This window comes from Diadema setosum, chromosome 11 (genome assembly GCF_964275005.1).
Source record: "Diadema setosum chromosome 11, eeDiaSeto1, whole genome shotgun sequence".
Lineage (NCBI taxonomy): Eukaryota > Metazoa > Echinodermata > Echinoidea > Diadematoida > Diadematidae > Diadema > Diadema setosum.
The window spans coordinates 12,652,053-12,664,907 of record NC_092695.1 but is presented as its reverse complement, the minus strand read 5'-3'; the positions used below and the strand labels follow the sequence as shown (position 1 = coordinate 12,664,907).

Here is a 12,855-nt window from a genome sequence, read left to right as displayed (position 1 = left end):
TAGCATCTGTAGTGGCATGTGAGCAGTATCTCTATGAGAAATAAAAAGTTTGACCTTTGAGTACCTTCCACTTTTCAGCAATGAAAGTAGAAGGGGGAGGAATGCACATGTATGTGGAATGTGGCATGAGCGCATTCAGCATACTTATATCTTTTGTGCACACACGCACAAGATTTTTGGTAGAAATTTTTGTTATGTTTTTTTCTTGCCAACTCCGAAAGTCAGGGTGCGCCTGGTACACGAGAGGTATATACACAGAATTTTATAGTATCTTATGTATTTGTGCTTTTACCATTTAATCACTTACATTGCATTTGTTTAACTCATAACAAAAAAAAAGAAGCCAAATAGAATCATTGCAGGAATTAATTGTTTTCTGACATACACATGAAAAAGTAGCCACATTAGAGACAATTTTGTCATTATATTGCATGAAGATACACATAATCAAGGTAATTCAATGTGAATACTGGAAATCTACATTAAAGAATTGAATTCAATTGATGTAAAACAAGCAAATGACAGACACTTGTGTCAAGAGACACTTTCTGGCAAGAAATATGAAAACTACTGGATTGCCGTCACAAAATATTGCATTTACCAACCCACATTTGATTAGAAAATCTTTGTTGGCTTGTTAGGGTGTTAGTAGTGAACATACTCATGAGTTGAATTTTCGTGGGGAAAAAAAAGAAACAGTAGTTGCAATACGCAACTTTACTTTCATTATTGTGTCTGCTGAATTTCTGTAACAGGAACCATCACACAAATGTATATGAAACTTAATACTAATTTTGTCTGATAATCAATCTTGCATCAGAGGACGTGAACTGGAACCCTTCACACTCTGTGTATGTATCAACAATCTTTGCTTTGTCTTTGTCTTCTCACATGGATCGCTTCCAAGTACAATGTACCTTGCCTTCTCAAATTACCATGCAGCTAAGGTAGTGCTATCGAAAAGACAACCCTTATTTAAGCAGTGAAAAAAAAAAAAAAAAACATGATATATTCATTTGTATTTCACATCAAAAAGCAAACTACATGTACATGACAAGGCACAGTTTAACCAAGGAGGTTTTATACATGGAGTTCCAACTGGCTGTAATTATTCAAACAGTTGTCAGATTTGTATTGATGTACAAAAGAATTCCACAGGTGCCCTTGTGCCTTTGATGATCGATGTTCCAAGCCGCCGTCTTGCTGAGCAATCTGAAAATTCATTTTGAACGTTATCATAATGTTGGCCATATCTTGCTTATTTATATATTAAATGAAATGAAATTTCACTGAATAATAAATCCTGTAAAACAAAAGTCAATTCCGTTCAGAAATTTGCGCAAAAGTGTAAATCAGAGCTGTATTATGTGAAAATGTTTAAAACTGTACCATCCTCGAAAACTGGTTTTATCACTTTTCCACTTAATTTCCCCAAATGAAACTAATATGTAATAATCTTCAAGTATAATTCTTTATTGATAGATATAACAGATTAGTGCCCGGGTATTCCCAGTCGAGTAATTTTCATCTTCATTTCAGCATTTTTCCCTCAATTTCTGATCGCGCATCCTCGTGTCTGTACCACCTACCTTTTATTAAGAAGGGATAGCGAAAAGTAATTACCATCACAAAGACATATCTTCCTTTGAAAGTGGCTGGTGATTATGCAATGAGACACAAGTCAATTGTCTTCGTACCAGCGCGGCAGATCCTGTTTGGCACATGCTTCAAATATTTTTGAGCGGCGGCTTCGAACATAGATGAAAGGGAATAACTCTGTTGTTACTCCATCTCTTCAACCTCCTTGGTTTAACTTGGTAATGTGAAAATTATCTTGCACTTTTGGGCCAAGTTGAATGTTACCTCCACAGGCAAAGAGACGACGTGAAAAACCAACCACTAGTGTCTACACTCATCCACAGACCTCAGCGGGCTGGACTCAAAACTTGGCTACAGAGACCATTTGTGTGAGCACCGGTCACTAGTGTCCAATGCAGAGATTTGTGCTGGTCAGATTGCAGGTTATTTCAAGAGATGTGTGAGGTAACAGATCACGACAAAACAGACAAACAAAAAGTACTCTCTTCATATAACAGCACAAGGAGCCACATTTTGCACACATTAGAGGCACAAATTTTGCCTGCTTTGTAACATAAAACAGATATACATAACTCAGGGAGCTCTAAGTTATCTCCCAATGGACATTATCTATTAAAAACAATCATACATATACACACGCCATCAGTGGCTTTGATGATTAAAATCTTTTAAAGAGAAGGCTCGTAAATGAAAAATACATATGAAATAAATTATACAATGAAAAATACATATGAAAGTAAATTCACTCTACTATGGCACTATCTCACAAGAGTCTTTGGGAGTAAACTGTGAAAATGTAGTACAATGTCCATACTAGGGGGAAACTTAAGATACTTCAGTAGTCCACATGGCAAAAACATACCAGGCAATGATGATGATTTGAAGGAAAGCATCATATCTCTGATTTCCTGTAGCAGACTGCATATGACCGCTTATTAAGGATATGTTGAGTGATGTACTGTGGCTGTCAAATATGAGCCCTGCTCTGTGTAACTTAACACATCAGAACCACAAGCTGATGGCAAATTTGGAGTAGCCTTTATCAATGTCTAATTCGAGCAACATACTCCTGATTCCCTAGGTTTCACTTAACACATAAAACCTTGATGCTTTGAGAGTAATTTTGCTTCTAATAGGTCTAGGAGAGAGGAAAAAAAGAATCATGACTTTGGCACACTCTGGAAGAATGCGCTTTGCAGCTTGTGATTCATCAACAATAATTCAATTTTAACTGCCTAAATTCCTGTAGGCAACATAGCTATAAAGCACAATTAAACTCATAAACATTGTCGATTAACAATGAGACACAAAACAACCATTTCAGCTTTTACTCAGAGAATTGCATCAAAATGGGAGGATTCGGGCCATGATGAAAAGGTTTAAAACAACTCTTGACTTCACAGGCCCAAAGTATCTCTGAAAATGGAAGTTCATAGGAGGATCTAAAGAATTTAAAGCTTCATCATATCCCTTCCAATGCTCCAATGAACGACTCCGCTGCAAAACCCTCATTCCTCCCCCACAGCATGAGAGGTGTATGATACTGAAGTCTTCATGATGGTGACGGGTAGCAGGAAAAACTAGAAATGTCGCTACAGCGACTGGTTATACCCCCGCCAAACAACATTTCATAAGCTTTGGTCAAAACAACATTTCATAAGCTTTGGTCAAAAAACTGAGGAAGTAGTTAAATCCGCAAGATCTTTCCTTGATCTTCTGCCATTAATATGCCGTTACCATGGCAACATACTTTCGGGTACTGTCGAAAAATGCGTCTTGCACATCTACAACCAAAGGCACACATCTGTACCAAGTTTCATGGAAATTGGGCAAAAACTGACGAAGTAGTTTGCAACACAAAATTTTCCATCATTTTGGCTCATAATATGTGAGCTGTTACCATGGCAACATACTTTTTGTCACTGTCAAGAAATGTGTCATGCTGACCTATATCCTAAGACAAACATTCAATATGAATTCCATGAGAATTGGAAGAACACTGATGAAGCAGTTTTGCCATGAAGCATTTTGCCCTATATTTTACCAATAACATGCCGTTACCATGGCAACGCACTTTTTGCCACTGCGGAAATATGTGTCTTGCACATTAACATATTCAGATGAACATCTGTACCTAATTTCATAAAAATTGATCAAAAACTGTGGGAGGAGTTCGCGACGCAAGATTTGTACCCATTTTTGCCCATAATATGCCGTTACCATGGCAACGTACTTTTGGGTACTGTCAAAAAATACGTCTTGCACATCTACAACCCAAGGCACACATCTGTGCCAAGTTTTATGGGAATCGGTCGAAAACTGAGGAAGTAGTTCGCGACGCAAGATTTGCAACGGACCGACCGCCCGACCGACCGCCCGCCCGACCGCCCGACCGCCCGACCGCCCGACCGTCCGCTGATTCCTATATACCCCCTTCAAACTTCGTTTGGCGGGGGTATAATGATGAAAACAGGGAGGCAGTAGAGGAGGTGGAAGAAAAGGAGGAAGGGACACAGGAGACAAAGAGTGGAGAGGGGAGGAGGATAGGGGTAGGAGTAGGAGGAGGATGAGGATGAGGAAGGGGGAGGGGGGAGGGGGAGCAGGAGGAAGAAGGGGAGGAGGAGGATATAAGGGAGAGGAGGAGGGGAGGATATGAGAGAAAGAAGGAGTTGAGGAACGGGAAGAAGAAGGAGGAGGAAGAGGGGGAGGAGGTGACTACAGGAAGGGCTTGGGATGGTTGACGACTTGCTTGTGCATGGGCGTGACCTCCACCTTGGGCTGGATGCGGACAATGGTGGCATGGGTGAGGGGCACGCCCCTCGGCTGGCTCATCAGAGTCTGGGAAAGGTTACACTGGGAGCGAGCCGCCGTCTGGAACTTGGACTCTTTCTGGTTGGTGAAGTGGTGGGCGAACATTGCACCTGCAATAAACAATCAGAGTCACATGAAAAAATATCAGTACCTTCCATCAACTGAGACACTGTTTCAAAATTTTCAGTTTGGGGGTAAAAAAAAAAAAAGGTTTCTGAAACGAGTGAAATATCAAAATCCAAGTCTCACTTGTTACTTAGAATCTAGTGTTCTGAAAAAAAGCCTGAAAATTCCTCTTATGTACAAACTTCATTGTTACTTAGGGAAGGTGGTCATCAACTTTAGACCACTTGCCTGCCTTTCTCATTGTCTATCCTATCAAGGGTTCAAGAGTTAAGCAACTTTCATCCCATATTTAAAAGTTGACAATAACACGCTACAAGTTTATAATGAAGTAATGCTCTATTGCAACAGATAACATTATTGTCAAATCTACATTACACATGAAAAGATGGCCATGGTGCCCTAAAGAGGCAATGATAGATTTCTGGACAGCAGTGAATAATGATGATAATAAAAAACATGATGGTGAGGGGCTCACATTACAAATTTAGCCATGGTGTACTATCAATGGAGTGCAGATAACTACTGAAGTATCGACTTGAAATTCCAATTCCAAGTTCTGTAATAAATTCAGCAATTAAGCTATTTTCGTAGCACAAATATTTGTTTATAAACTTTTTCAAGTTACTCAGGATTGTTCATACACGAATGAAAAGGCTTATTTTGACCAGTCACTTTTGCATTGTATATACCATGGTATACTGCAATGTTACTGCAATGTTTATAAATACAAATGGATGTAATTACATACTGAATAGCTACTTTATTTCCATTGGTCAACAAGAAATGTATAATTCTTCATGAGACAGGTTTTGCAATGTTTGCACACTAAAAGAAAAAAGAACTGCTTACATGAAACATTATAAAGTCACACCACCACCAATACTTCTATGACACTGCCTACTACCTCACAATGGAATATAGATACAAATGTATCCCACATTATAGCTGAAGTGGAAATGTTCATGCTATTGAGTTCTTGCATGAGGGCAAATTTCATTTATGAGTTTATGCATGTGGCTATGAAAATGCAGTAATAATGCACAAATGCACCCCATCATTGTTTTTTGTTTTTGTTTGTTTGTTTGTTTGTTTGTTTGTTTTGGGGAGGGGGTGGCTCCATGTAGGAAGTGTGAATGACATGAAAAATTCCACGTCATGAAACAATTCTACTTGGACAGCAAACCATCATCACCCTCCTAAAAGAAACAAAAACAATAAATGGAGATATGTCTGTTAAGATCATTCATCAATTACCAAGGAAAATAATCAGTAAACAGAGAAAGAGAGCAAGTCTAGAGTTATTCCACAAAAAGGTGAGATGCATGTACACAGCACACCATGCACACTCTTTAGATCACTGCAAATAAAAGGGAGGCAAACTATTATAAATGATCAAACACAGAAATCTGAAAGAAAAAAAAAAACATTAATGGTGCACTGCTTTGCAAACAAAATGTTTAAAAAAAAAAGAGAAAAAAATAACAGATACATATGTAGTACAATGTACCTTGTAAAAGTACATCCCCAGCATTTCAAACAATCAATTTACCATATATTTTCAATGGATATCTGTTGAAAAGATATGATGAATTAATTGTTGAAATGTGAGATATACTTATGTTTGTGAGATACTGTATGGTGGCATAAATGCACAGCTCTGATGAGTTACAATATATTCTTATACTATTACACATCTCACTCTCGCTCCACATATTATAAAAGAAAATAAAAGAACCATTCGCATACTGTGGAAAGTACACAATGCTAAAGAAACTGAAAATGCTCAGCACATCCAACAAGTTATAGCTTCACATTAACTTTACATTTGGTGCAATATATGTCTGAAATTAGATTCTTTGTATTCAAGTAACTAAGGTGTCTCAGTATATGACAATTTATGATGATTGCAAAATCAAAATACAATATGTGGATTATTACACTATCAAAATTCTTACATAAGATTATAATGACTGCTCTGTATTCAGCTTTAATGCTTTTTAAGGAGATTGAAAAGGGAAATCACTAGACTCACTCTGCAATTTTGTATTTAATTTTCTTTACATATAACAAAAATTACTAGTAAAGTGATGGAAAACATGCAATAATCTTCTTTGCTACATGACAATTACTTTTAACATTCAATTGTGCTGCTATTACCATCAATGTAATAAATAAGATGGTAATCACACATTTACATTTGACAAACATCTCTGAAATATCTGTATAATTCAGACAGAATTCATCCTGATACATTTAGTTCCAAACGAGAATAACACACAAACAGACAAACTTTAATTTCCTAATAATTCTCCAATTCCTGACTTTCTCTCTGTTTTGGGGGTTTTAGGTGTGTGTATTTTTGTTTGTTTGTTTTTTAATTCTCCAGCCATCTGCAGGTCAAGTTAACACAGAAAGTCTTAATTTTTCATAATGCCAAATTCATGTCCAAAATAAAAGGGACTTTTTTTTTTAATAAATGACTTAGTTTGTCACAAGAACATTTCAGTTAGCTGTACTGTTTGTTTGTTTTTGTTTTTGTTTGTTTTTGGGTTTTTTTACAATGCCCCTCCCCTCCATTCATTCTTGACTTTACAACTTGCAAATGCAATGTATGCCTTTTTATATACATTAATGAAGTAAACACTTGGTTCTATAAAAAGAAAAAAAAACTTTTTGCAGGAAAGGATGGTACAAGAGGCAAAGCAGAGCAAAAATTTTGCAAATTTCATGAATAACAAAGCAAATTATATGATTATGGTAAATATGTATGCTGTTCACACAGAGGAATACCTATGATGAGATTGAGGCACAATCAGACAATGCAATGATGGATTGGGTGTTGTATTTAGGACTAAAGCAGTGAATTCAGTGTGGTAAAAGGGATGAAAAGCAAGCAAGAAAGATAAAGCATGGTGAGAAATGCCAAGTAATCTACAAGAAAATTTATATATATGTAAATACGGTGAAAATATGTATATATGTCTATGTGTGTTAGAATTCAGGGATGGCTTGGTAACTAATACAAAAGCAAAAAATGGAAGCTTTTAATACTCTAAAAGGTTGTGATTGAACATGAAGCCAAGAATTAAAATGAGTTTTTTTTTTTTTTTTTTTTGGTGTGTGTTGTGGTATGTTGCTTTAATAAGTTTTATCCAAAGTGTACATTTTAACTCAGAAAACAAAAAAGAAAGAAATGGTAATGGTTGAAGATATTTGATGTAAATAGCATTTTTATGAATAATCAAAAAATATGTTGCAATGGCGAATTAGAACTGTAAGAGAAGCCACGCACCTCTTTGCTGGAAGCAAATATCTTATTTACACCTTTCAAAGAAAGTAGGAAGGAACGTGCAGAGAAACAGTCAGTGACAGTGAAAGGCATTTTCATATCAATATGCTACTGCTTTCTGCATTTCTAGAAGGTTGCTGCAGAAGGTGAGTATGAAATAATGTTTTAAAATACCACAATTCTAGCATTGCAAGGGATCATTAAAATGATTAGTAATATGTGGTTCATGTTAGAGTGGTTTTCCTGTTTGGGATTCCAAACGCTTTGGGTGCAAAGGGATAAGAGGGGTGGGCTTGTATCACCGCACAGTAAGCGTGCTATGTTAGGAGTGCACCAAACTTTGGGTACCCTGCGTGCGTGTCGGTGGCGTCGGGTAGAGGTCAAAGGTCAATGTTTGCTTAGGGAGGGTGGTGACGAAAGGAGGAGGCGGTGGTGCTGGGAGCTGATTTGCTTCCAGTCAGTGTGCCGTGTCCGCAGCTTGGGGCTCCTCTTCGACTTGGTCTCTGCAGACTCTGAATCATTGTCAGGAGATGAAAGGCATTGACTTGGAGGCTCCACTATGGGAAGTCCAACAAGCTTTGTCTGTTCTCCCAATGCATTCACAGGATTCTTAACATTCTTTCTAAGACTATAGGAGCTACAACATACGTGTATATGTGTGGTATCGAACAACTTTGGTGCATTTCAATCTGTCTGAAAACATTGCCGTGAAAAACCTTAAAGCCAAATGTAACATTTGCCAAACAATCCCTTCATTTATCTTTCCACGTTTTACTCTAACTTTACAATTACCTGTGAGGGGAAAAAAACGCACAAATAATCATTTCAAGAAACTATACAGCAGAACTAATCATCTTTGCTCCTCTTACTCATATCTGTTATAGTTGTTTACTGAGTGTGCCATCTTCAGCATATTATGTGCTCCTTTTGGCCAGTGCACTGTATTAGCAACACAGGATTCTTAATTGCTGCTGCACACTCAAAATTTCAGAACAAATTCTATAAAGCACCCTCTCTCACAAGACACTGCGATACTAAGTTATTCACTTGGACTTCAACTGACAGAGAGCTAAATACATCATTTATGAGGAAATTTATTTCTATTCTGATGAAATTTCTCAAAGTTTTTACGATTTTTACTAATTAATTGTACTTTATTAAGAGTGTGGGAGGGGACAGGAATGGAGATAAAATGAGCCAGAAATTATCACACTCTTTCAAAGCATACATTTTGCCCTTAAGTATTCAAATCCAAATTTGAATTGAAGCCAAACTACTGAAGTATCAAATTATATAGTTTTTTTGTAATGTAAGAAGTGGATATCAAAGGGGGAAAAAGAATTATTCTATGACATCAGCTGAGCTTAACAAAGCTTGCTTGTGATTTGTGCTCACAAATACATCTTACAATAAATATGGAGAAAACAATACAAATAAACTGTGATGGTTGTCACTAGCATCATTATCATCACAATTTTACTAGACACATTTAAGCACAAAGTCTACCACATGCAATGAATATTTGATACTACTGAATGAAGAAATTGTGAGATTCAGCATGCCCAGTGATTTCTGTGAACAGTCATTGCAAACACATTGGTAAAGCTATCAGTAAATTCAACAATAAACTTTGCATGCAATGATCACATCTAGTAATTCTGAATTGTTGCAAAAAGTGAACAAATCTCTTTGCTGATGACAAACAAACATATGCAAGACTTGAACCACAATGCGCTGTAGTCAATTCTGTCCTCTAAATTTCAAAGACAAGAGAAAAGAACTCATAATGTAAAAAAAACAAACATGTGATCTCTGAGCTCATGATATGACATTTCAACAAATCTGAGACTGAACTGAAGACGAGGGGGGCATTTCATGAAGCATTTTGTAAGATATTTTTTTCTGATAACCTATAATAAGCTACTGAAATCCTTGCATCTGACTAGCTGAGAGCAAATTTGTCAGACAAAATATCCGACAAAAGAATTCATGAAATGCCCCTCCCCCAGAAAGACAAAGTATGCTACATAGCGAGCCCACAGCAGGTGACTCGATTCAAGCCAAGTCTCCAACTCACTTGCTGTTCTGATCGGTTTCTTCTTCGCCGGCTTGGTCTCCTTGGGAGCGTCCACCCTCTGGGCCACCTGCCTGGGCTGGCGGGCCTTCTTGGCGTTGGCCTGGCCCTTGCTCTTCCGCTTCTTCTTCTCTCCATCCTCCTTGGAGTCCGGCGCGTCACACAGCCCCTTGGCCGCAGCCCTGGCCAAGACGTCGGCAGCACTCATAGCTTCATCCTTGAGTGGGAAGAGCAAGGAGAGGTTCAATCATATAAACATGAGAAGGCAGGGCCTCTGAAAATCATCCTTTACAGGGCACCCAGGTGTTAACTAGTAATGACGCCTTTAAAAAAAAAAGAAAAAAAAAAGGAAGTGATGTCATCTGTCTTGAGAACATGCTTGACAGTCTAGGTCTTGAAAATAGTCCTCATATTTTGACAAAATGAAAGAGCTATAATTCAGGTGGATGTCTAAGAATTCTTGTCAAAAGAAGAAAAAAAAGCATTTATCCCTGGAAGTAGGAAGAGGAAAATTAGTTAAGGACTCAATCATCACATATACATGCCTTTGGTGAGTATGACTACTGAGCTACAATAAGAGTAGCAATTTGATGACATTATAACCAATGTGTATACACAGGGCATGCTACTATTCTCTACAAATAGGAAATCACATGGGTAGGGTAACACATGCTTGAAGGTAAGTGTTGGTTAAAACTTTGCCTACAAGATGTTAATTTCTCACAGATTTTAATACATGGCATAACCAGTCAGTACCAGCAAGCAATCAGTAAAGCATATCAAAACACATCAATATTGTTGCTCTCACTGACAATAAACAAAACAGTGAAATGATCTCATAAAAATGGAAAACCTACTCAAACGAACAGGTATAAAAGGCAACACTTTCTATCTGGTAGATTTTAAGATTCCTGCGATCTGACAGGCTTCAAGCAGATTTTTGGCCATCAATATATTTGCATCTTTTTACTGTCTCCATGAGATAGACTTCAAAAAGTAATTATCTTGAGTTTTGCACATGAGGACTGTATCCTTCTCTTGTCATATCACAAATGGATTGTTATTTATCAGTCATTTTTGATAAATGCATGGCATAAAACACACAACCAAATGAAATTCAATCTTGTGAATTCTCAGTTGGTCTTGAAAGCAAATATTTTCCTTGGTCAGCTACTCATGCAGGACAGAAGGCAATTGTGTATTGTAACATGCGGCACATGTGTGCGGCACATGCAGCACATGCGGCAAATCTGATGTTGATTCCACTGTGTTTTGTCAATGGAGATGTGTGCAGTTGGTAACTTTCTACACACGCCACATGCCTAGATGCCTTTGGTACCTATATCTTCTGAGGTATATACCTTTTACAGAGAATTCTCATGGCCACACTCAGGCCTCTACATCATTAATGACCTGATGAATCATAGAACAGATAACGGTCGATAAAGCTAGATATGACAGACGGAGGATCAACACTCAGTCATGGAAGGATACAGGGGTGAATGAAGCAGACACTCCACACACAAACTTACTTGAATAATGCATACTGCGATAAAAGGGTGTAATCATATCTACTACTATTGCATGCAACATGCCACACACACAAAATGATTCAGAACTAATCACAAAGTCATCACCTACAGCAGGGCTCCACACTAACATTTTTGTGTGGTGGCCCGATGGGGCCACCAAAATCGTCAATTTCAAATTTTTGGTGGCCCGAAAAAAAAACCAATAAAACACATTAAAAGCTCTCTCTTTTTAATGAGTCAAATATGTAAGTTTTATAGTAAGAATTGGAAGTCAGACATATCTTCTCATAAATAAACCTCAACAAACTCGCAACACTCACTCTCAGGCACTCATTCAGTCCTTTCATTCCATCCTTTAAAGAAATTTAACTGCTAATTTCCGGCGCAAAAAGTTATGAATTTATTGACATGCTTTTCAAAAAATATTGGTGGCCCAAGGTGGGCCACCAAATTTGCCCTTTTTAAAAATTTGGTGGCCCGACTTTCATTTTTGGTGGCCCCGGGCCACCGAGCCACCGTTAGTGTCGAGCCCTGCCTACAGTCTGTCATCAAAATGAGGTTGTTCCAAGTTTCAAAATTGGCACATTCATTCATTTCAAAGTCTGATTCTCATAAATACCAGAAAAGATGCATACTTGACTGTAGAAATGTGTCTTTCAAAATACATTGTCTTCATATATTACAGGGCTGCACACTAACCTATGTTTTCTATTCGTCCAACCTGTCCATCAGACCAGTAGGTATCCAGTTTTTCCATTTTTTACCAGTCCACTCCTGGAAAACTTACTGGTCCGACAGTGATTTTTACTGGTCATGGACCGTTGGACCAGTACCAATGTGAAGTGTTGTATATTATGATAGTCTACACTTTGCTCCACCATTAACAACAACTTTGTCAAAAAATCTTAAGATGTTTGGATACATTCCCTAATTGAACATAACCATATGAATCCTGAGGAAATGTTTTAGATCTTGTGTTAGACTACCTGTTTTCATAAAATCACATATAAAGCTTCTACACTACTTTGTGAGTGAATGAGACTATATAGTGTGCATTATGGCTAATCATACACATCTGAGAGAGAGCATTTGAAATTTGCATGTTGCTCTAAATATAAACTGTTCTTGGCATAGAAAGACACATTTATGTAAATCTTAGACAGCATAAATTAATTCAGATTAGAGTAAGAGTAATACACACATGCAAGTGATGCTTAATACACAACAAAAACAAATCAGGAGACCGAAAACTGCTAGAGTCTGACAACAATGAAATCAAATTAATCCTGGTGCCAAGATAGACGGGCAAAGACTGCTACAGCTGAAGAGTGTGTCCTCTCATCTGGAATGACACAAGTATTGGGTAGACACTGGCCAATGAAGGGGCCTGGGACATTCACGCACAGAAAGACCGCGGTCAAAAA

The 12,855-nt window shown here is 37.7% G+C and overlaps 1 protein-coding gene across 1 annotated transcript in view; it reads right to left on the bottom strand.

The window, feature by feature from the left end:
* Positions 1 to 4,306: 4,306 nt before the first annotated feature.
* LOC140235052 (putative methyltransferase NSUN7) overlaps positions 4,307 to 12,855 on the bottom strand; it is a 46,842-nt gene continuing 38,293 nt past the window's right edge. The window contains exons 9-10 of the mRNA XM_072315089.1: positions 9,903 to 10,116; positions 4,307 to 4,520 (exon numbers count right to left, since the gene is read on the bottom strand). Coding sequence (XP_072171190.1) covers positions 4,315 to 4,520; positions 9,903 to 10,116 — 420 coding nt within the window. The 3' untranslated portion in view covers positions 4,307 to 4,314. The remainder of the gene's footprint in view (positions 4,521 to 9,902; positions 10,117 to 12,855) is intronic.